Source organism: Agelaius phoeniceus, chromosome 2 (assembly GCF_051311805.1).
Source record: "Agelaius phoeniceus isolate bAgePho1 chromosome 2, bAgePho1.hap1, whole genome shotgun sequence".
NCBI lineage: Eukaryota > Metazoa > Chordata > Aves > Passeriformes > Icteridae > Agelaius > Agelaius phoeniceus.
The window spans coordinates 39,450,116-39,472,014 of record NC_135266.1 but is presented as its reverse complement, the minus strand read 5'-3'; the positions used below and the strand labels follow the sequence as shown (position 1 = coordinate 39,472,014).

Here is a 21,899-nt window from a genome sequence, read left to right as displayed (position 1 = left end):
GAGAATATCCGTACAAGAGCAATGGACTTTCCATGAAAATATTTCCCAAGCAATGGACTCCCACTCTGCAACACAACCGGTCATCTGATAAACCTTCTCCATGCCCTAGCAAGGACCATCTATGACTTTTTTTCAGTTTGCTGCAAAATATTTGGTCCCTCAAGACTTCACTAAGAGTGAAAGGCATCGAGCAATGCACTAACCATCAGTAAAACCAGTTTCTCAGCAATAAAGAAAGGGATAGAAAAGTACAACAGCAATTTTAGTCCCTTTTAGGGCTATACATACACATTTAGGACCTAGAACATAACTTGGAGTGTTCAAAATAACTGGTACCATATCTAGTATGAAATGAAAAGCTGCATATTGCTGATATTCTGTAATATGAAATGTCTGCTCTCTGGGAATGCAGTCAACTTGCAGCATTTTGTTGTGTGGGTTTTCTCACTTGTTTCCTTATGGTTAATTTTGGCAAACACATTTTACACATTTTGGTAGAAATTAGTATTTGTTGGCCAGTAAGCGTGCCACAGCTAAACAGAGCATTTATCTTGATGGCTACAGTGAAATTGATTTGCTTATGAAAAAGAGAGGTTTCCACTAAAAGAGCTCAGACAGATCCCTCTGATGGCTGAGAAATAGAATTTCAACACTTGAAACATGTTTTAACTTTCCTAAATGGTTCAATTTAAAGTTTACAGTATGCACTCCTTATTGCTCATTTTGTGTTATGAGATCATTTAGAGAAACACAAGACCCAGCTGGTAATATTCCATACTTTTTATTGAACTGAATCCTCATTCTTTTTCTGAAAAGATAAAAAATGATACACCCTTTGTGTAACCACTCTATCTGCCAGTCTGTAAGGCTTAGATAAATGCCTTGACAGCATGGGATGATCATTCTTGATGGCAAAAGGTGTCCATGGCATATTCTTTCCCCACCGTGGCTTTGTTTTTCACTCTTCTCCACTTTTTCTCCTTCTTTTGGATTTAAACACATAAATGATACACGTAGGAATCCCAAGTGATATCTGGAACAAAAATGAGAAGCTTAGAATGCTTGTCAGCGTCACCACTGCCAATCAGATTAGCATCCTAGAAAAATACATTGTGCTACACTTGTTATAGAAAGCATCAGGTTACACTACACTGAACTAAAGCATTATGACATATAAGAAAATTACTGCATGTCTTATAAAACATAGCTCATCTTAGACAAATCATGAACATTTTAATACCAAAGGATTTAAAGCATTACATTGTGGAGGAGGATGCCACATAACACTGTCAGAAAACAACTGAGATACTTGAATACCTTTGCAATTTTTGACTGAATAAAAGGAAAAAAAAAAAGAATTATTTCCCAAAAATACATTCTATCTCACTCCATTAAAATGACAATCCAGTTTTTCCCAGCAGAGACAATGAAAATTCTGGGGTTTGAGTTCTGTTCTCTTGGTGTGACAAAGAGGCTAACTTATCTCTTTTTTCCCCTGTAGATATAAATTATTATGCTCTGCTTCTAATTGCTAAAAATTATTTTCTTGACATAAAAACATAACTTGTACATCTACTTTTCATGCTCTTGTAAGTAGCAAATTGAATTCCAAGTTACATAAACACTTAGTATTCATAATAAAAGACAGCTTTTAATGCTCTAGCAATAATTTCTTTACCTGACTAATGAACAAGATGGCTTATTTAATTGTTAATAATACTGTGAAATAGACATAGCCATATACTATGGACACACTATGGCAGAATGGGCACGCATAAAAACTAACACCTGCAGAAAGACTTAGTATTGTTTATGATCTCTAAGTTAGATTCCTAAATCTATATTTAGCTTTTACATCCATTGCCTCATTTTCAATACTCCTGGAAGCCCTGCAGCTCTTGTGAAGTCAACAGAGAAATAATGAAATACCTGATAATAATGAATACAGAGCAATAATGCTTTGTTGTTTAGCACAGAGATCAGAAATTTTTATCAAGTAATTTCAAAGAAACATTTATGTATTTCCCGAGAAGAAGACCTGCTGCAAAGTCCTTGTCTACTTTTGATAGCCTCTCTCCTGGCATTTTCCACTTTATGGGAATTACTGCCTTGGGAATTAATCTTCCTTGCATGAACTCTTAGTAAGAGCCATGCTTAGTTATCCTTTTGACTCAGAATCTGGATATTTTTCAGCTGCTTAGACACCAAGAGTTGCAGATCTTTGGGGACTTTTGAAAAATATGGCAGGTGCCATGAATTTTTCAGAATTGCAGAGTTGCCAGTTTTAAAGTCTGCAGTAGGGTTGGTGTTCTCACTGTAGACACGCACACATACGCGCTTCCTCTCAGAGCCTGCCCGTGAGCCACGTGTCCAGGCTTTGGGCCAACTCATAGCCCATGGAGATGTAGGGCCCAATCAAATTGGCTGCACAGAGGTGGCCAGAATCACCTGCCATGACTTGGAGTATTTTTTTGGTTTTTTTTGCTTCCAGCTGCTGGTACAATACCCCTAAAAATTGGTGTATTACCTGCCATCTTCCAGAGGATGTTTTGGACATCCTCTGGCATCTCACACATTACTGTATGTCCATATGTGAACAACTTCATTGAATGCTTGGTGAATTAATTTAATTAATGATGTTGGAAGGTATTAAAGTAACCATAAAGTGGGCATCTAAAGACAAAGCACCCAGATAAAGATCTCACTGGGCTCCATTACCTTTATTGATTAGATCTCCATCACTAGATAGTAGAGTTCATCCCTTAGCTCACAGGCAGACTTGGAGCTGAATCCCACACCAGCCACCATCAGCATGCCACAATGTTAAAAATTCAGTCCTACGTGGTTTGAAAATCGGAGTTTTAAAAAAACACTTTTCTTGCCTTGATACATTTTTATGTAACTGTAGCTGGTCAGAATCTTTTGACCTTCAAACAACAGAGGCAAAATTACCCTTTTTAGCTAAAATTGCCCTTTTCATCTTCTTATACTACCTCTCTGGAATATTAGATAGATTTATTTTCATTTGTGGAGAAATAAAGAAGGTATGAAACAAAGGAGAAGAGACAAGAAATATCTCAAGCTTCTGGACTTTGTACTCACCTTGCAGAATTCTGAACACAGTTCTGCAGCTGCCATCCACATGCTCCAAATTTGCCTTGAAAAGTGCAACTGTAATAAAATATCCTGAAGAGAAAATGCAATTTCTTAGGTAAACAGAAAGCCAGGTGAAGATCACACAGAACAAGACAATACTGCGATACCATGTAATTTCTATCACCTAGTTTGTATTACCTGCAACCAATTAGAAGGTCCACACTTTTGACGTCCTTCAAACTATTTCATGCTTTGGAATTCCTGAAAAATAAGTTGTGAATAGAGGGTTCAAGTAACATTCGTTAACCAAATGTAAAATGTTAGAGGTTTTGATCAAGAATTCAAAATACTATACCTTTCATGAATATTCTGAAGTCTCTTGAAGAGGGTTAAGCCTGTGGCTCACGCTTGGATTTTTTAGTTAGGCATCCATTCTGCAACAAGTGTTCACTCATCTTGCATTCCAGTATAACACTGCTTTGGTTTTTTTTTCTGTACTTTAATGTGTGAGTATTTATGTAGTAATTGTAGCAACTGCATATATTACTATGCACTTTTGTTGTTCTCTCTGAAACATGCTCGTACTTAAGCCTTAGTAGTGTGGGGCACTTCAGTGCAGTTATCAGCATCATTCAGCATTGTTTTAACTCTCTAGGACTCTCTATCCTTACTAAATCATTCTATGCTCTCATTATAATTCCATAGAACTTGGAATAGATGGTTAAATGTGACAGACGACAATTTATGGGGATCCACCTGAGAGGCATGGTAGTGTTTCTTCCTTTCATTTATAAATTTAATTTAATAAGGCACTTTTTGAATAGCAAGCACAATGCACATTTTTACCACATCTACTCTACTGCTCTTTGTGGGAAAAATATACTATTTTTTAAAGAAATCTGAATCTGGCTGGTGAAATAAAATGGATTATTAATGCAACTTGGATAAGTCAGTTTTTTCTTGTTTTCTTCCTTATGTCTCTAAAGAAAAAAATCAAATAGTCACTTATTTTCTTTGGTGACCGCTCAGGCAGTAGAGCTATAGTAAGAGATTTTCTTTCCTTAGCAATTTTTATTGTGATTATCATTCTTGCCCTGCTGTTTTAGCTTCTCTTGTCACAGATGTTTATATAATAGCAATTTTTTATTGGACTGTAGAAGAATCAATAAAAGCAATGCAAAAGAAGAAATCTCAAGTGGCTATCCAGTCTACCACCTCTCTCAAAATGGGATCAATTCCATACCTGCAGTGTTGGAGATTCCATAGCCCAAAAACTTGGCTCACAACTGTGCTTTGCAGTAATCCATAATATGGTGTTCATTTGGCATAAACCCCATGAAACAGAGTAACTTCTTTCCAATGGGTATGTGCATTCCAGTATTCCTTTTTGTTTGTCTTTGCATCAGGCAAGTGAAATCCAGTGATGTTGTACTCTTGTAGAGATTTAGGAAGGTGGTGACTAAGTCTGGATGTTGCATGGGGTGACAAAAATCATCAACAGAACTTACCTGGAACTTACCTCAGAACTTTGTTCTGAGAAATGCATGGGGTTAAGCCCTCAAAGTTATGAAGAAAGAAATCATACTCTTAAGAGAGAAAACATAAAATATATGCCAAGAAATTTGTTGTGAGTCAGATCCAACTAATACAAGTCAGTTGTTTAACAAAGGCAAATTTCTAATAAAGGATACCAAAGGTATATCTTCTAGGATCATAGAATCATTTAGGTTGGAAAAGATCTTTGATCATTATCTGCATTAGTGTTCAGGAAGATTTTATTTACAGATAAAATTTATAGCTTTCCTAGAAATCACTATGTTTTGCAGAAATACTTGTAAGAACAAAGTCTGAATTATCTTCTAGCATATTCACAAACTAGAATAGGATCCTTAATTCAAGTAATTCTTTCTCCCCTTTCTTCTTTCCCCATGTGCCCCCCACCACCCCCCAGCATTCTTAATTAAAATAAAGATAAATGCACTTCTTTCAGTTAGTTGTTTATGAAATGCAATGTTCCACTTAAGCATGAATTATGTTACTCCCTCAGGATCAGAAAACACATCAGACAAATCTTGTCTAGAACAGTGAAAATCCTATTGCACACGCCTAGCATCAGTTTACGGTTTGACAATAGCATCAGCTAAAATGAAAAGCTGCCCATTTGGAAAAAAAACCCCAACGTTTCCCAAACTGTCACAATATATATTTTATATTTAAGTTGTAGAGTCTCCTTCCCTGGAGATATTCAAAAGGTGTCTGGATGTGGTTCTGGACAATTTGTTCTGGGTGGCTTGCTTGAGCAGGAAGGTTGGACCAGACGACCTCCAGAGGTCCCTTCCAATCTCAACCATTCTCTGATTCTGTGAAGCATGGTTTAATGCACACCAAAATCAGGTTTTGCACTACTGACACTTTGATTATGTTTTAGACTATGTGAGACCTCCAGAGGTCCCTTCCAATCTCAACCATTCTCTGATTCTGTGAAGCATGGTTTAATGCACACCAAAATCAGGTTTTGCACTACTGACACTTTGATTATGTTTTAGACTATGTGAGATTACTTTTAATTTGTTCATTTTCCCCACCATTCTGTGCTGTTTACAACTTATCCTCAGCACTGAAGAGAACAAACTGATTTATACACAACATTTTGACTGGACCTGCTCTACTCTCTCTACTTCAGAAAGCCAGTGGGACTAATAAAGGACTAGACCCCATTCTTAGATAACAATCGAGCAAGGAATGAGGGTCAGGAGAACCACAGGCACAAAACTTGCTTTTAAGAGAAAAAGCAGTGCTTGCAGCAACAGAATGAGAGAAAAGTGTGAAGCACTGAAGATATTCAGGAGAAAGTAAATATGCTAGAAGTGGTTATTGCTGCTGAGGGAAATTCACTGTAATTCTCAGTAAGGAATGGAGCTGTTTGCAATTCAGAGGCACTATTAAAATGGATCTTGTTTCAAAAAAGTTGTTCTAAAGGTCACTAACTTGTACTTTATTTCATTTTTCAAGTTTGAGGTCTCCACCTCAGAATGGATTTATGTGAAGAGGTAAGGCCCTTGTGCTCTGCCACTGGTAATGGTGATGCAAAGCACTGATCAGGGTCAAAGTACCAGGACAGTAGTTACTACATCCTTGACTTGTATCCCATGCCTAATTGCACAAGGACCTCAAGGAGGCAAGGTGAAGGTGCTTCTAAACAAGGATGCTCAGAAATGAGACATCTCCCTGGAGGTGTGGCAAGAAAGCTGCAGGAAAACAAAGATACCCAAGACATCAGCTTTGCTGCATTATGTAACAGCAGATGAGCAGGTGAGACACCTAGGACTGAGTCCATGAACCATCTCTCTTGGTGTGCAAGGGCTACTGATGTCCTTCCTCATCTTGGGGAAGATGTCTAGCTGCAGTTCAGCATATGAAAAGGAATAAAGTTTGGATAGAGAAGGATGCATAAGAGAGACATGAAGGTACCTATGTGTAATGCATGGTCCTTCTATACAGCTGGTTATATTGAAACATTCACAATTTGACTAAAAATAATTTGGCAAGCTTTAAAAAGTGTGTGGAGGGGGAAAGGTCAGAGGTGGACTTAGGCTGGAACAGAATTGAAATTCCCTTTAAGCACAGCAATTTTATCAAGCTGAAGTTGCCCATGGCCAGCTTTACTATACAGAGGTATTGCTTTGGAAAAATTCTTATTAATTCAGGTAGACAAAAATGAAGATTATGCTGGAAGCAATTTTTTCAGAAGGGACATTCTGAGTTATCTCTTACTGTTCTTGGCATAAATGCCATTTCTTTTTTTTTGTCAGATACTCTGAATAGCTGAGAGTCATCTAATTTTATGAAGGAGTTTACAGCATTTACAACTAGAGCAAAAATAAGACCTAGAATCTCTCGTGTGTTGGGAGTTTGAATTTTCCTGTGTTATTTAAACTGAATCTTAAGTTTCAGCTGTAAATCTTATCACTTCTCTTCCTGTTTTTAAAATTCCCTTGCATCAACAGTGCTGTCACTGTCATTAACATGGAAACACTGGCAGTGCTCAGGACCAGTCAGCCCATCACTGGCAATCCCTGTCAGCTTGCACACCAGATATGCCATGAACACAATCTTCATATGCTGGAACAGATGCATTGCAAGTGTCATCAGATCAGAACTTATTTAGCAATTTTCAGTCAATGGCAAGGAACAATAAAGAGTATTTGTTCTTTTTCTCAGTAGAGAGAAGACTCTGTAAGACTCTTTGTAAGTGATTTACAAGCAGCCCAAGAAAGCATTAGAGGACACATGATCCATGTTTTTCTTACTTGACAGAAGTTCTCTCCTTTTCTCTGTGTTCCTCAAAGTTTATTGCTGATGATCCAGAGATAGATTGGAAAACTCATTAAAGGTAGATTAAATTATCAGAGTAAACAGATAATTAAAAATAAAATAGTAAATTAGTAAATGAAAATTTCATTCTTCTCCCTCTGAAACTTCAGAGGAATCCAGGTGAATTGATAAGAAGTCCTTTTACATACAAGACTGGCAGAAGCCATGATCTGAAGGACCAAGTGGAATTCAGCAGGATTGAAACTGGCAGGACTGCTTTCTGGTTCTGTCCTTGTATCCCTGAGAACTTAGTGAAGTCCAAACAATGGTTTTCTCAGATTCTTCTCCCACTATTTCAGACTTCTCCTGAAAAGGAGGAAGTTCTGTGCAGATGGGAAAATTCTGAATTTCAATTTCCAGAATTTAATTTTTTTCTCCTATCTAAGAAAGAATGGAGTTTCTATGATATCAGGGATTAAGAAAAAAAAAAGAATAGGTAAAAGTGGAGTTCTTTTCCTTTGTCTATGTTTTTCCTCTGCAGAGTAGCGTATGAAACACACCAAACACACTGACATTTGTGGAACCCTAGAAGTGTCAATAACATTTCACAGTTCTCATATAATACAGAATTTCATTACAAATGTTTTACTGAAATACTGTCAGGATGCCTAAACATGTATTGTTAGAAGTATTTTGCTTAATCTATCCGTAACAGTAATTTCTGTAAAATCAAGGCACACAAGTGAAAGAAATGCTTACAAATAGTGCATTAAATTTTGTTAAGATTGAATACTTACAGTATTGCATTTACATTTATCAATAATATTTTTACAATGAGTGTTCATTTGAATTAGTAATTGTTTATGTTGTCATTACATGGGTTTAAAGACAGAAAAGGTTTCATGTTAATTTCTACAGTTCTCTCTGTGCTGTATTCTTATAGAGCATTAAAAAGGACCAGAGCTGCAAAACCTCTCAAATGGTATTCAAGAAACTTCATAATTCAGAAATCACACAAAACCCCTAGTTCACTGCTCCTCATAAAACATTGCCTTACTTAAGCTGTACTTTTTAGATCAGTACTCCTGTTAATACTGTATATTTACCTGGCACCTCTCACTGACAAAATGCAAGCATAAATATAAAACTGTGACCTATAAATTGTTTCCATTATTAATGCACCTTACGTTGAGAATAGTCATTCCAATGTAAAACCAACAGTGGCATGAAACAATGCAGCACTGAGTTACCTAAATGATAACTTCAGAAATGGGTCCTGGAGACTTAGGCTTGCATTATTCACTTACAGTGCTGAGTACTTACTTGATATGGAAGATCAAAAGGAGTGATCATTATTACAGCATTCAGAAAACCTTTCTACAGAAGTCATGGTTCTGAAATCTTCTTCACTGTCCATTTGGTACTTAGCTGTAGTCTATGTTTTTTACTGCACAATCCCTGCAAACATTTATGTGCAGGTATTTGCAAGAACTGGACTAGACTTCTAAAATAACACCCCTTAGGAACAGACATGGTTCATTGAGAAGGAAGAAGTGAAAAGAACTGAAACATGATCTTACTGCATGATACAATTGAAATATATATTGAAGAAGTACAATCCCTCTCTTTTTGCTGTTCAAACATAAAATAGCCAAAGAACAATTTATCTTTGCTAAAGAAAGCAACAGATGTACTACAAAGCAATACATTATTATGAATATTATACATGCAGTAACATTAGTAATAAACAGGGTTGTGCAAAATCAGATGACCGTCAAAACAATATTAAATCACATCTGACTCTTACCTTAGAATTTTATTGATTGCTGTCTCTTTTTCCAGAAGGTTTCTTGCTCTGATGCTGAAAACAGACTTACGGAGCTATAAAATTAAGAAAAAGACAGCATACTTTTTAATTGTCTTAAAATATATCTTGTGCATGTCACAGAGCAATTAAATATTATGATGCTGACTGCATAAAAAGGATGGTGGAAAACAATCAAAATACTTATGTACATCTTTTGGCCTTCCAATCCCAATCATTAGGTAGTTCTGTGTAGAAAGAAGTAGATAGTTTTGCTGGCTAGCACAAATTTGCTTTTTTACACATTTCTTCTCCAATTGGCCAAATCACACTGTTTTGCTACTCCTTTTCCACTTTAGATTTTAACTAGGCTTGATCATACTCTGGAGATGCCTTGATTGTACAAAAGAAGCAAGCAAAGCTCAGATGTATCATTTCAATGCCTTTTTTTTTTTCTCAGAGATGCAAAGAAAAAATGTGTTAGGCAAAATATGCTTATGCTTGCCTCTGGTCATGAACAGTTTCAGGAATCTTCTTGTGAACAGGAGTTCCTGAACGTGAAATGAAAGGACTGAGATACATAGGAAAAAACAAGCAAGTGATTAACAAACATGGCAAATCAAGGAGCAAACCGCAGCTGAAAAAATTAGCTCAGGAATTGCACCTGTGATGAACAGAAAGCCTCTGGCACATTGTAAGACTTAAATCTGTCAACTGTTTGGAGATCATTATCTTGAGGAAAATATTTGAGAGAGATTTGGAAACTTAGCAGTCTGTGTCCTGGTTTTGATCAATCTGAAATTGAATCTTTAAGCACATTTCTTTACGTGTTCTTTAAATTTTCTAAAACTAGCTCAAATCCAGAGTCATTCGACAAATAATTTTGGCAGAACTTCTCTGAAGACTCATATTGACTCTGAGTCCAGTAAGATCTTACTTTGTAGATAAAAAGAAGGCTAGAAAATAGCTTAAAAACTTGTTAATTATACTGGCTGTACTTAATAAAATGGATTTTGCTTTTTAATACACAACTGTTATAGCAAGCTACAATCCCTTTCCTACCCCTTGCCTATACAAGTGTGGCTCCTTTAACCTTTCTCATGTCCTAGCTCTTTTCTGTACAACCTGCAGAAGTAATAACACAGATGATTTGAAAACTGCCCCATTTTGAGAATCTCTCAGTTCCTTAAACAACTGGCAGCTTGAAAATGGAAATGAGGTATGCAACACTTCAGAATGTAGTTTGGAAAATAAGGTATTGAAATTTCAGTTAAGATTAAAGAAAGAGTAATAAACTTGTTGAATATTTGAATATAAACAAGAAAAAATTCCATTGCCTGGATATGGTAAACATAAAAATAAACTGAAATTCCTAGTATGAGATATACCTGTTGAGGAATACATCTAGTGCAGGCAGCTGGGTGTGCAGCTGCAGGTTAAGCTCTGGGGGTGCAGGAGCCTGAGCCCAAGGCAAGAGGCCATGAACTGATGACCCTTTGCCTAACAAAGGCCACAGGGACCTGTGGTACTCAAAGACACGGCAGGAGCTGATGACCCCAGACTTTTGCTTGCTTAGACTGTGAGGGTATAAATGTCCTGGGTGCTTTTGCTTGGGGTCTCTCCTTCGAGGAACCCAGCTCAAGCTGCTATTTTGTTATTCAGTTGTTGCACCAAGATTAAATAATTTTAAGGATCTGGATGTCTGGCACTCTGCTTTGGGAAAGCTGAGGTCGAGCTGGTGAGGAAACCTGGTGTGACTGTGTGAGTGTGGGGTGTTTAGCTGGGCACCAGCTCAGGTAATGCAAGAGTGAGTGCCAAAGCGGCTCCTGGATAGTCAGACAGGGAAGTAATATACCATTATAATAAATATTCTGTAGGTATAAATACGTCATATATTGAAACATTTAACTCATTTGCAGTATCTTGACACAGGTTTAGTGTATTTATCAGCATTGTACTTTACTAGGGCTCAAACTTACGGGAATAATGAGGGTGGAAAACCAGAAGTTTTGTCTCAGTTCCTTTTCCTGTTCTAAACAGCTGCTTTAGAATAATTGCAACTACATGAAACATCAGAGAAAAAAAAAAAGTGACCTAGTAATGTGTTATGTTCATTTATTTCTAGTAACAATTCCTGTTAGCATCCTAGGAATTGAAAAGATTTCAAACATAGGAAGCATTAATTTCCTATTCATTTTCTAGTTTTTACCCATTTGGTTTCAGTAAAAAAATCTGAGTCATACATATGTTTCCTGAAATTTTCTACAGCTCCTTATCTGTCATAAACCACTTCTTTCCAGGGTTTAAATTAAGTCACAGAACACCTTGGCCTTAAAGGTTGTGGCCCAAACAAGGAAATTCACCCAGGTTGTCAACAAGAGAACATGTCCTGGGAAAGCAGGAATGAGGAGTCTATGTATTTCTAAAGACTCCACAAGGATGTTGAGCGTTCATTTAGTGCTTCCACAAGCCAAATATTAAGCTACCTAGTGCCAGCAAGAAGAAGAGCATCTAAAGAAAAACTGGCAGGTCTAGGACAAGGGATACTTATCAGGGACTGCTGAACCCTCGCTGTTGGCAGCAAGACTAACAAAGCAGACAATGGTGTATGTTTTGCATAAAACCACTGCTAATTCCCTATGCCACCCCAGCTGGAAATGGTTTGATCCCCTGTGCTTGATACCTTCAATGAACACCATAGTTGTCTGCTGGGGATGTGCAAGAGCAGTGCTGTACTACGATATTTGGCTGTCACACAGCCAGAGGTGCATCAGCCAGAGAGGTGAAGGGAAGCTGTAGGAAGGAGTGTATGTCTGGAGCCACAGAGATGGGAGAGAACTGGGCTCTGTTCACATTTTTAAAGCTGTTCATGAATTTTATTTAGTGATGCTAGAGCAATAGAATTACAGAATTGTGTAATATGCTGAGTTGAAATGAACCCAAAGGATCACAAAGTCCAACTCCTGCCCCTGCACAGGACACCTGAGGAGTCACACCATGTGCCTGAGAGCATTGTCCTAACACTTCTTGGACTCTGTCAGGCTGGTGCTGTGGCCACTTCCCTGGGGAGCCTGTTCCAGTGCCCAACCTCCCTCTGGGGGAAGAACCTTTTTCTAATATCCAACCCAAACCTCTCCTGATACAACTTAAGGCTCTTCCTTCTGGTCCTGTCACTGGTCACCACAGAGAAGAAATCAGTGCTTGTCCCTCCTCTTCCCCTCACGAGGAAGTTGTAGACTGTGATGAGGTTTCTTCTCACTCTCCTCTCCTCCAGGAAGAAGAGATCAAGTGACCTGAACTGCTCCTCATATGGCTTCCCCTCCATGCCTAAGAAGTCACAGGTATGGAGAAAGAGATGAGAACAGGGTGTTGCATCACATTATTTGTGCAGAGTGCAAAATTTACTTTTCCTTCACTTTTTTTTCAGGAGTAGCTGCAGAACTTGCAGCTGAGACAGGACATCATTGGGCACTGATTTTGGCCTAAGCACACCCAATGGACTGAAGCTGAGGTGAAGTTTCGAAGGTTTTCTTACAATCAGGTCTGTGTATGGACTGTAACGGAATTTAGATTGGAGACAGGTATCCATTCTTTAATCTAGGAATACATAGGCATATACAAGATCCTAGAGTTTCGTGCTAGAGGTCTCAGTGGTCCAAAATGGATTCACAAAACAACCTAGGCACTTCCAAGGATTATGACTTTTGAAGACAATGGTCCTTCTTTCTCTTTCTGACAGAACCAGGAGCCATTCCTTCAGTAGAACACTGGTGAATTTATCTTGAGTTAAAAATATCCAGAAGAAGGAATACAAGAAAGTACTTTTGGATAAGCAAAATTGATCTATTTTTCACGTTCAAAGGAGTCAGTAGTCAGTCAAATATCAACAGGCATATGTCAATACACATGCTGAAGAAAATCAAACATTACTATAGATTTTTAAAATATGCATCCTTATTTCTATATTAGATAAATTAACTAAACTACTTCCCATTTAATTTTCCAAATTTGCATAGCACACCAGGCAAATGTAGTGGGACTGTACAAACAGAAAATGGGGGTGATGATCAGTATTTTGTTTAATAATGTCTAGATGCCTCATGCTGGTGTACAATGAGGCTGGCAATTAAAACTTGTGATACCTGCCGAGTTCTGGAATGTTGCAGAGGAAATTATAAATAGTGTTAACATACAAAAGACATTACTCAATCAGACAATGGGAAATTAAATAAGTACAGTACACTCTACTGAGGTTATTTTCGGGTGTATATGTCTAGCCTGCTGGGTTTTTTTATTACAGATTGTGCTGCACTGTGAGGACACCCTCAGTGTATCTTTATTAGCCTTTATTTATTTATTTATTTACTTCTCTCTACCACCAATAAGAACACTTCATGCAGGAACCACAGTGCCATATAGCTTTCTGCTAAAGAACATTATTTTTTAGCATATGACACTGTCTTGAAATCACCTAACAGCATCTGATCACTCTAAAATACGCTTTCAGCAACACACTTAAAATAACTCTCACAAAAAGGATTTGCTGTGGCAGGTCAGCAAATTCCCAATAGTATTTCCTGAATGCAAATGTTTTAGATGGATATAATGTGCTGCTGCTAAACCATGATAAAGCTTGTGTCTTTGTTCTTACATTTCTTTGAGCTTATTTACACAGACATGACCACAGAATTATGGAATCTGCAGGTAGTGCTTCTCTTCCACAAGTGTTGACATTCTTTGCTGCTGTTGGCAGGACAGACTTCAGGCAGACAAAATAATTCAGTTCAGTTAGAGTGAACTTGGTCTAAATGCTACATCCCATGAAATCCCGTTTGTCGACAAGAACAAAGCCACCGTTGTAAACTAAGCTAAATCACAGAACATTGTTGCTCTGCAAGTGCCACCCGCTGCTTTGAAAAGGTACTGCAGACGCTTTCAATAACAATATTTATTTAGTAGCATCTTTCAAAAATCTAGGCTTTCTACCCTGGAAGAAGAAAATCCTTGGCATAAGATCAAAAGCAAAGCACCACAAGAAAATACCTTGTGAAGTGTCAGGAAATGACTGTGGACCAGTTCTACATACTAGATGTACTGGCACAGCACTGCTGACTTCAGGGGACAAATGCCAATTTACACCAGTTAAGACATAACTGAATGGTTTTACGTTTTGAGAAATGCTGTACATTTTGGTTTACTAAGGTTTGACGTGTTTCTCTAGAAACATGTTTGTAGTGCCCAGATCTCAGCAAATGCTACATAAAGCAATTATTTTCAACTTGAATTTGATAAACAGTTGTATTCTATCAAGAGGTAAAATCTGTGGTGATGTAGTGTATGATTTTTGTATCAGACTGCTTCAAAGATGGCAGAAGAGACAAGTGTTGGTGGCTGTTCAGGAATACAAAGTCATAAAGACAAGGTCATAAATAAATCATGAGATATGAATATCTGAAATGTTTGCTTGACAGTAGAATAAAACCCAGTGCATGCAGTGCATTTTCATAATGTAATTTCTTAAGTTTTATATGAAAATAAGGAGTTTTGGCCTAGTGCTGTTAATAATGCTCTTACAGGCAACTGCAGGACCATAGGGGAATAGTCTGCTGTGCCATGCCAGAAATTCCAAGGAAGGGAAAAAAAAAATCACCCAAAGCTTCTGTTTTAGTTTGGAATTTGTTGTATGCCAATATAGACTTGCAGAATGAACAGATTATTAGGTACTATATTGTTATTTAAACATTGTTATTTAAAGCTTCTGGGGAAAATACAAAAAGTCAGTACAATAAGCAGTGTATCAGAATAATTTTCATGAAAGAGCAAGGAAATATTTGGGGAGAATTTGTTCAAAGCTTGAGCGTTCCATAAAACATAGGATATTCCTGGCCCACAGGAATTTGCTGTGTAGCCTCTCAAATGCAAATATTTGTTCAACAACATTCTACCATATCTTTGGTTTGAAGAGATTGGACTCTTCCAAAATGAGTGCAACAAAAGTCATATGAAGAGTGACAGAAGACCAGACTGCAAGTTTTTGGTAGATACCTAACAAAATGTTCACAAAATTTTAAGCAAGTTAAGCAGCTATAGGTAGCAGGGAATTTCTTAAGCTCTCTTGAAACCTTTGCATAAAGGCTGAAATTACAAGAGAGAGAGAGATCACTATTCCATTTCCCTCCCTCAAATTAGAGCTAAGTATTTTCATTTGGACTTTGAAAATCTGGCCCTTTGTGAGGTTGTCCAATGTAAGAAACAGGCTCACTACACAGTCAAGAAAGTGATCTAGCATTAGATAAGTGCCCCAAGAACTCAAAGGCTGTCCCTTTGGATCAGATGTCTAGAATGAGAAGTGGGTATAATCTCCTTAACTCCTGGGAGTCATTGACCCAAAACAGGATTGATTCATTCTGTAGCCCTTGATTGCTGCCTCTCTCTTAAGGAAGGTAAAGTTCTTCTAATTAGCTGGCTACTGGTCTGGAAAATCTACACATCTTTTCATAACCAAGAACTTTTTTAATTAGGTCTGAAAATGGACAAGGCTAATATTAGCACTCATAAAATCTCCAAAAACCTAAAAGGGAGATAGTCCATCTCAGACACATGGAGGAGCAGCTCCAGGGAAGGAGAAGGATCCCTCTCTTTTATGCCTTATCGTAATATGGTTGGTTTTTTTCCCCTTTGGTATACCTGAGTTTTAAACTTTCATAGGTTTAATGGGTAGATTTTTCATAAAAATATAGAATGGTTTGGGTTGGAAGGGACCTTGAAAGACCATCTAGTCCAATCCCTCTGCAATGTGCAGGAACATCTTCAACTAGATCAGGTTGCTTAGAGCCCCATCCAATCTGAAAGTAAATGTTTTCAGGAATGGGGAACTCACCATCTTACTAGGCAACTTGTTTCACTGTTTTACTATTGTCATCATATTGTAAATCTCCCATACCTTCTAGGTGATTTCTCATGGGCATCTCCTTGCAGCACTGACTCCTTCTTCTTCACAGTACAGAAAACAAACTCCACCTCCCTGCACAATACAACAAACTCCAATTCTCTTCTCAACCAGCTACCCACTCTTTTGTAGCACTCGTCTCCTTATTGGACACAGGTGTGGCCTATTAAGGGCAGGCCTGTTCCTAATCTTTGGTGATTAGTACAGCTGAAACTCCTCAGGTGTGAGACTACCTTCTGTGCTATCTTTATTTTCCTAACTTCTATCCCTCCACATTTTACCACTGTCACCATAAAAAAAAATTTCCTTATATCTAGCCTGACTCTACCCTCATTTAGTTTAAAACCATTACCCCTTGTCCTATTGCTACAGCCCCTTGTAAAAAAAGTCCTTCCCCATACTATAAGCCCCCTTCAACTACTGAAAGGCTGCTATAAGGTTTCCCCAGAAGTTTCTTTCTCCAGGCTGAAATACCTTCTTTCAGCTTGTTCTCATAGGAGAGGCAATTCATCCCTCTGATCATAGTGGCAAGTGCAGCCTGGGACAAGTTTGCTTACTTTTGTTTTCTATCTACTCAGTGCAGGAGTCAGGGATACCCTGTGAAAAGCTGATGAAGAGCACAGGGTAGGTTACTCATGGCAGCCAACAGCAGGTGGAACTAAGAACTCCAGACCAAGCTGATGTGGGGTTTTTATACATTTGGCTGGGTGTACAGTGCTGGAGGAGAAGTCTTCTCTCCACACTCTGAGCTGGGGATCTTGAAACTCTAGGGAAGAAGGGATTGTCAGGCTGGGCTGGACTTGGAATGGAAGATATGGACAGGGAGTTTCAAGGAGAGGTAAGGAAAACTATTGCTTCTGGTTGTACAAGCACATGCACTTGCCTTCACTAGAAAGAAGTGATAATTACTATTGTTAATCAGCTCTTGTGAATGAGTCCTGTGAGTGGATGGAGGAGACTGAAGGGCCTGGAGATGGAGATCTGGATTCTTTGGTAGAAACAGGAAAAAGTAATGTAGAAGGTTCAAACAGAAGGGCTTTCCTGTAACTCAGTCCCTCATTGTCTCTTTCCTCCACACCAAACTAATGTGTGCTCTTTGTTAAAGTACAATTGCACTAAAACTTTTTCATGTATTTTGTTTGATTAAAGAAAAAAGAGAAGTATGATCTTATCATTGTATTTTAATACATCTCCACAGCCTTTGTATCAAACACTTGAAATATTGATGAAGTAGAAAGCAAATGCCAGAAGGAAGTCCTGAATTATGGCTCTTTTTGAAAATGACAAAGTATCCAGTCCCTGGCCTCTTTTCTCTCAAAATGCAATTGAAAACTGGAATTCTTTCAGGCAGACTTTTGAACATACTATGCAGAGGCAAGAGTGACAAAGCAATTTAAAATCATCAGAAGTTAGAGACAGACCACAACAGAAGAGTCTTGCTACTATTGCCATTGTGTGTTCTCCACTCTGAAGGCAAACATGGCCAGAGAGGTAAAACATTACCAGCTCAAAAGTGTATTTAATAAAATCCCTAATGAGAAAGAAATCTATAAATTGGTTATTTAGACACAGGGACAGTTTTATATATCCATGTTATATGAAAAAAACAAAATCTTTAAAAAGCAAAGGAAAAAAAGAGGTCAGCTGATTTTCAGTAAACCTAAAATACATCACTGTATTTATGTATATTAACTTCATTAGAAAGAACTGATGAGAACAGACATGGCACAAAAATCATCTTTGAAAATCATGACTGTAATGAACAAGAAAATGTTGGACCCATAAGCCATTGTCATTCCGGCAGGTACATTGTTTTAATGACTTTTCTGAATGCCATAACAAGACAGATTTTGGCATTATCCTATGAATGACATAAATAGGTAAGACTTGAAGCACTTGGCTCTGTTTAATTAACAAGTGGTATATGGAAACCAAAATTGTAGGACAGAATTAAATTCAGAAAAATTAGGAAAATGAAGAAAAAGTTTGAATTATTTTTGTTGATATGCACTAAATTCTGCAATGATTGCTTCAGAAAAAATGTAATATTTAGTAGTATTTAAAAAGAAATAATCTTTTCCATTTGGAATACATGTGCAATTACACTTTACTAGTTTCTGCTATATTCAAAATTAATGTCATAAAATTATTCTTTCAAATTACTTACAGAAAATAATAATAAGGAACACAACACTATTGTATCTTTTTCAGTTGTGCTTTGCACAACTGAATGCCCAAAATAAAATTCAGAGAGGTTGATTAACTTGGGACATAAGTTTATTACAGTAAGAAACAGAAATTCTGAACATTGTAATTTATTAATTCTATCCTTAGTTTTAAGGAAAAACGTATAGATAAAACTTATGAGCATGTCTTCACCCCTGATGGTTTTCTGGAAGGTATCTTGGGACATCTGGTCTTTTATACTAAAATATATGCCTTAGAAAACCTGAAAGGCTATTTCAACTTTTACAATTACAAATACTTTCTGCAAAGAAAAATAATTTTGGAATACTCTCAGAAGATTGGGTTTTTTTTTTCCTCGAGAAACAGAATAGTTAAAGAAGCTGAGCATAGGTCAGAAAAAAAAAACCATCACAGACCATATATCCAGATTAAACAAAAACATCAAGATTAGGTGGCATGTCTCAGCAGTTCAAAAAAGCAGTATCTATGATATTAACAAAATATGTTAAAGACAGATTTCAGACGAGGTCTGCCGCTGAATATTCACAGTCCTCCATGGTCATGGCTCTGGCTACCTCTGAGATCAGCTTTCACTTCCTGACCCCAACCTCCCTTCACAAAGGTACATTCTGCTGCAAGCAGGAAATCAGTGGGAGAGCCACATGGTGTGGGAGACCAAGCTTTCCCAGGAGCTAGACCTTAGTGCTGCACCTGGCTCCCACCAGACAAAGGAATGGCTACTAACTGCTTTGCTTGCAGAACTAAAACCAGAACTCATACATGTGAAAGGAGTCAGCAAAGAAACAGGATGATAGAAGGGAGAGAAAATAGAAAATACCTTTGCTACTATCCAATTTATAAGTGGTGAAATAAGGGAGCTGACTTGATTATATTCCTTCAATTAAGTGGGAGATGCTCCAAGTCTGAAGTATAAAATACATGGATATATTAAATGCTCTCGTACTTTCTTTTGCAATTCACTCCTGCTTTGCCACTTTGTTGTGGACATGCACATGGGTTATCTGTACTATCTGTACATTTTGAACCATAAGCATTTTCAAAGTTCATCTCATGAGTCTGTCAGTCTTGAACTTTAATCTAACAGCCATGTGCTGTGTTGTTGGGCCAAGGATAATTAACCAGTTCAGAAATGTCCATCTCACAGTAATTTTCTGCAAGGTTTGCTAAAACTTGAATGTCTCTTAGGAGAGCACTTTGAAGGGTTTCTGTGCCCCTCTGATTCCAGTCTTGAAGTTAAGAAGGCAAAGCCAATGCTCTACAGCCAACTCAGATGTATTCCACTGGACATCTGATTTGTTGTAAATCTCACGTTAATTTAATTCTTTGTCCCCCTGAAACTTGCTACAACTATACTTCAGGCTATGTGAAAGCCACTGAGATGTCCTTATTTTCTGCCAACTTCCTATCTTCTCATGCACCCACTCACACTAAAATTATGTTTCCATACTTCATCCAGTGCTTCTGGCCAAGAATTTACTGAAATATTGGTTATCTAAGGAAATTCCCAGCATACTGTGAATAATTTTCATACAAGTGTAGAAGTATAAAAGAAAACTTTCCTCTCTGTCCCTAATACTCCCCTTTTCCCTCACCTACAATGTACATTTAATACCCTAAATCCCTCTTTTAATCTTGCACTTTCTCCAGGAATTCTTCCTTCTTTTACCAGAAAATACCTTCACAGTGCTTTCTACTACCACTGGGGGAATGCTGACCAATCTGAACAATCCTGGTTTCTCTAATTCGACCATGGGTTCTTCAACTCATGGCCTGCAGACAACATCAGGACAGACTCGATCAGCACACAGGAGGGTAGGTGTGTGGCAAGATCACTGAGGTTAAGTAAATTTGCTCTGCAGGACCTCAAGTGGAGAGCAAAAAATGACCATCCTGCATTTCCATCAGTGTTAAGTTCAGAGAAGCCCAGAGAATCCCAGTTTTACACACCAAATGTTACAGATAATAATAAACAACTCAAACAAAGCACAGTGCTAAGCATCTGTTTGTGGGAGAGCCCAGGTGTTGCTGGCATTGGATACAGAAGGAAGAACATGGTACAATCTGTATCCACACACCTACTCAGACTCCACATACTGACAGAGAACTCTTAGGGGATGTAAAAAATGTAAAGGGCATTTAGGTATCTAAAAGTGATTTCTTACAATAGTGCTTGGTTAGTTTATAACTTTCACAACAGTTTAAAAATTTGGAAGAGAAAACACCATGGAACTCACAGACTTGACAACAAAAAAAGGAATATAGCAAAGAAATCTATTTCCCAAAGATGTTATTTTGATTTGGCATAGATGAAAATCATATCAAATGGATTGTAGTCATAGTTACAGTGATTTACACCAAAAATAATTTTTCCAGTTCTTTTGAGAAGGTAGAATTCCTTGAAAAAAAAAAAAAAGAGGAATGCACTGAAAATCTACTCCCCCTTTACACCTTAACTTTTAAAGGAAGTGGGTAATTATAATAATTATAATAGTGAAAACACTAAATTCATTCTATAACAGAACATATATAAAATCTGCTTTATTGATCAGCACAAATTATGGGCAGATTGATTCTAAACACAATTCCATATAGTGGCAGATTTTTATAGAAAGGAAAAAAAAAGAATATTCCTGAAGTAGAAATAAGGGGAAAATAGGGGAATGTAAGGGATTCCTATCAATTAAGCAGGTGTGGAACACAGAGATACTGACTTAAGTCCAGGAGTAACTGGAGGGACGAGCCACAGTTCAGCTACCACAAAGGAAGGACAGAGTCAGATCTGCCAGCAGGATCTCACCTTTTTATTCTACCTTTTTAATTCCACTTTTTCCTCATCAACTACAATGCAAAAGCATATGAAAAGTTTCTGAAGCCATCTCACTGCTCACAGGAGCAGTGGGAAGGCATCCTGCCAGGCACTGAGATCAGTAAAATGTTTTGTGATGTTTCTTTTTTTACAAGAAAAGTAAAGTATAAATGTAAGGTTAATACTTAAGCACAACCAGTCATTCCAAGTTTGTTTTAAGGATATTTTTAAGAAGATTTGATCATACAAAAATTAGGTTGCCTTGGCAACTGTAACTATAGAAAGCTAGAATAATTACTTTCAAAAATCCTTCTTAGTGCTATCTCCTCTTAATAGGAATGTGTAAAATATCTTGTTTTTAGCTGCATTTATCAGAAATACTACTCATCGTTGTTCCTACCCTTGAGGTATGGGGATACTAAAGTATGTGCCTAAAGCAGCTTGAATAGTGCAAAACCAATTTGCAAATCTTATTTAAATTAAAAAATTAGTCAGATAATGCATATTTGCTTTTGAAGGGAAGCGAAAATTTGAAAAGAATGCAGCATTCTGTTTTCATACTGCAAGATATCATTGAATAAACTGTGCCATGTATTCATCTGTCTTCAAACACAGTAACAATTCACTTTTTTAAACAGCAAGCAAAAGGAATTAAGATGGAATTTAATATATCTAAAATATATTCATGTAAACAGATCTACTGAGCCACTGCACAGCTCTGC

At 37.4% G+C, this 21,899-nt stretch overlaps 1 protein-coding gene and 1 long non-coding RNA gene across 7 annotated transcripts in view; both read right to left on the bottom strand.

Annotated features, from left to right (window-relative positions):
- Positions 1 to 21,899, bottom strand: part of NALCN (sodium leak channel, non-selective) — a 228,482-nt gene that overhangs the window by 34,213 nt on the left and 172,370 nt on the right. For all 5 annotated transcript variants that reach the window (XM_077173516.1, XM_054627926.2, XM_077173517.1 and 2 more), the window contains one exon: positions 9,218 to 9,291. In XM_077173516.1, the coding sequence (XP_077029631.1) occupies positions 9,218 to 9,291 (74 nt within the window). The remainder of the gene's footprint in view (positions 1 to 9,217; positions 9,292 to 21,899) is intronic.
- LOC143693329 (uncharacterized) lies at positions 766 to 4,999 on the bottom strand. 2 transcript variants are annotated; one of them, XR_013180874.1, is made up of 4 exons: positions 3,452 to 4,999; positions 3,295 to 3,357; positions 3,103 to 3,186; positions 766 to 1,033 (listed from the first exon to the last, which is right to left on the bottom strand). It is a non-coding gene; the product is annotated as an uncharacterized LOC143693329 (long non-coding RNA). The 2 variants fall into 2 exon arrangements; XR_013180873.1 differs by having other exon boundaries at positions 3,295 to 4,999.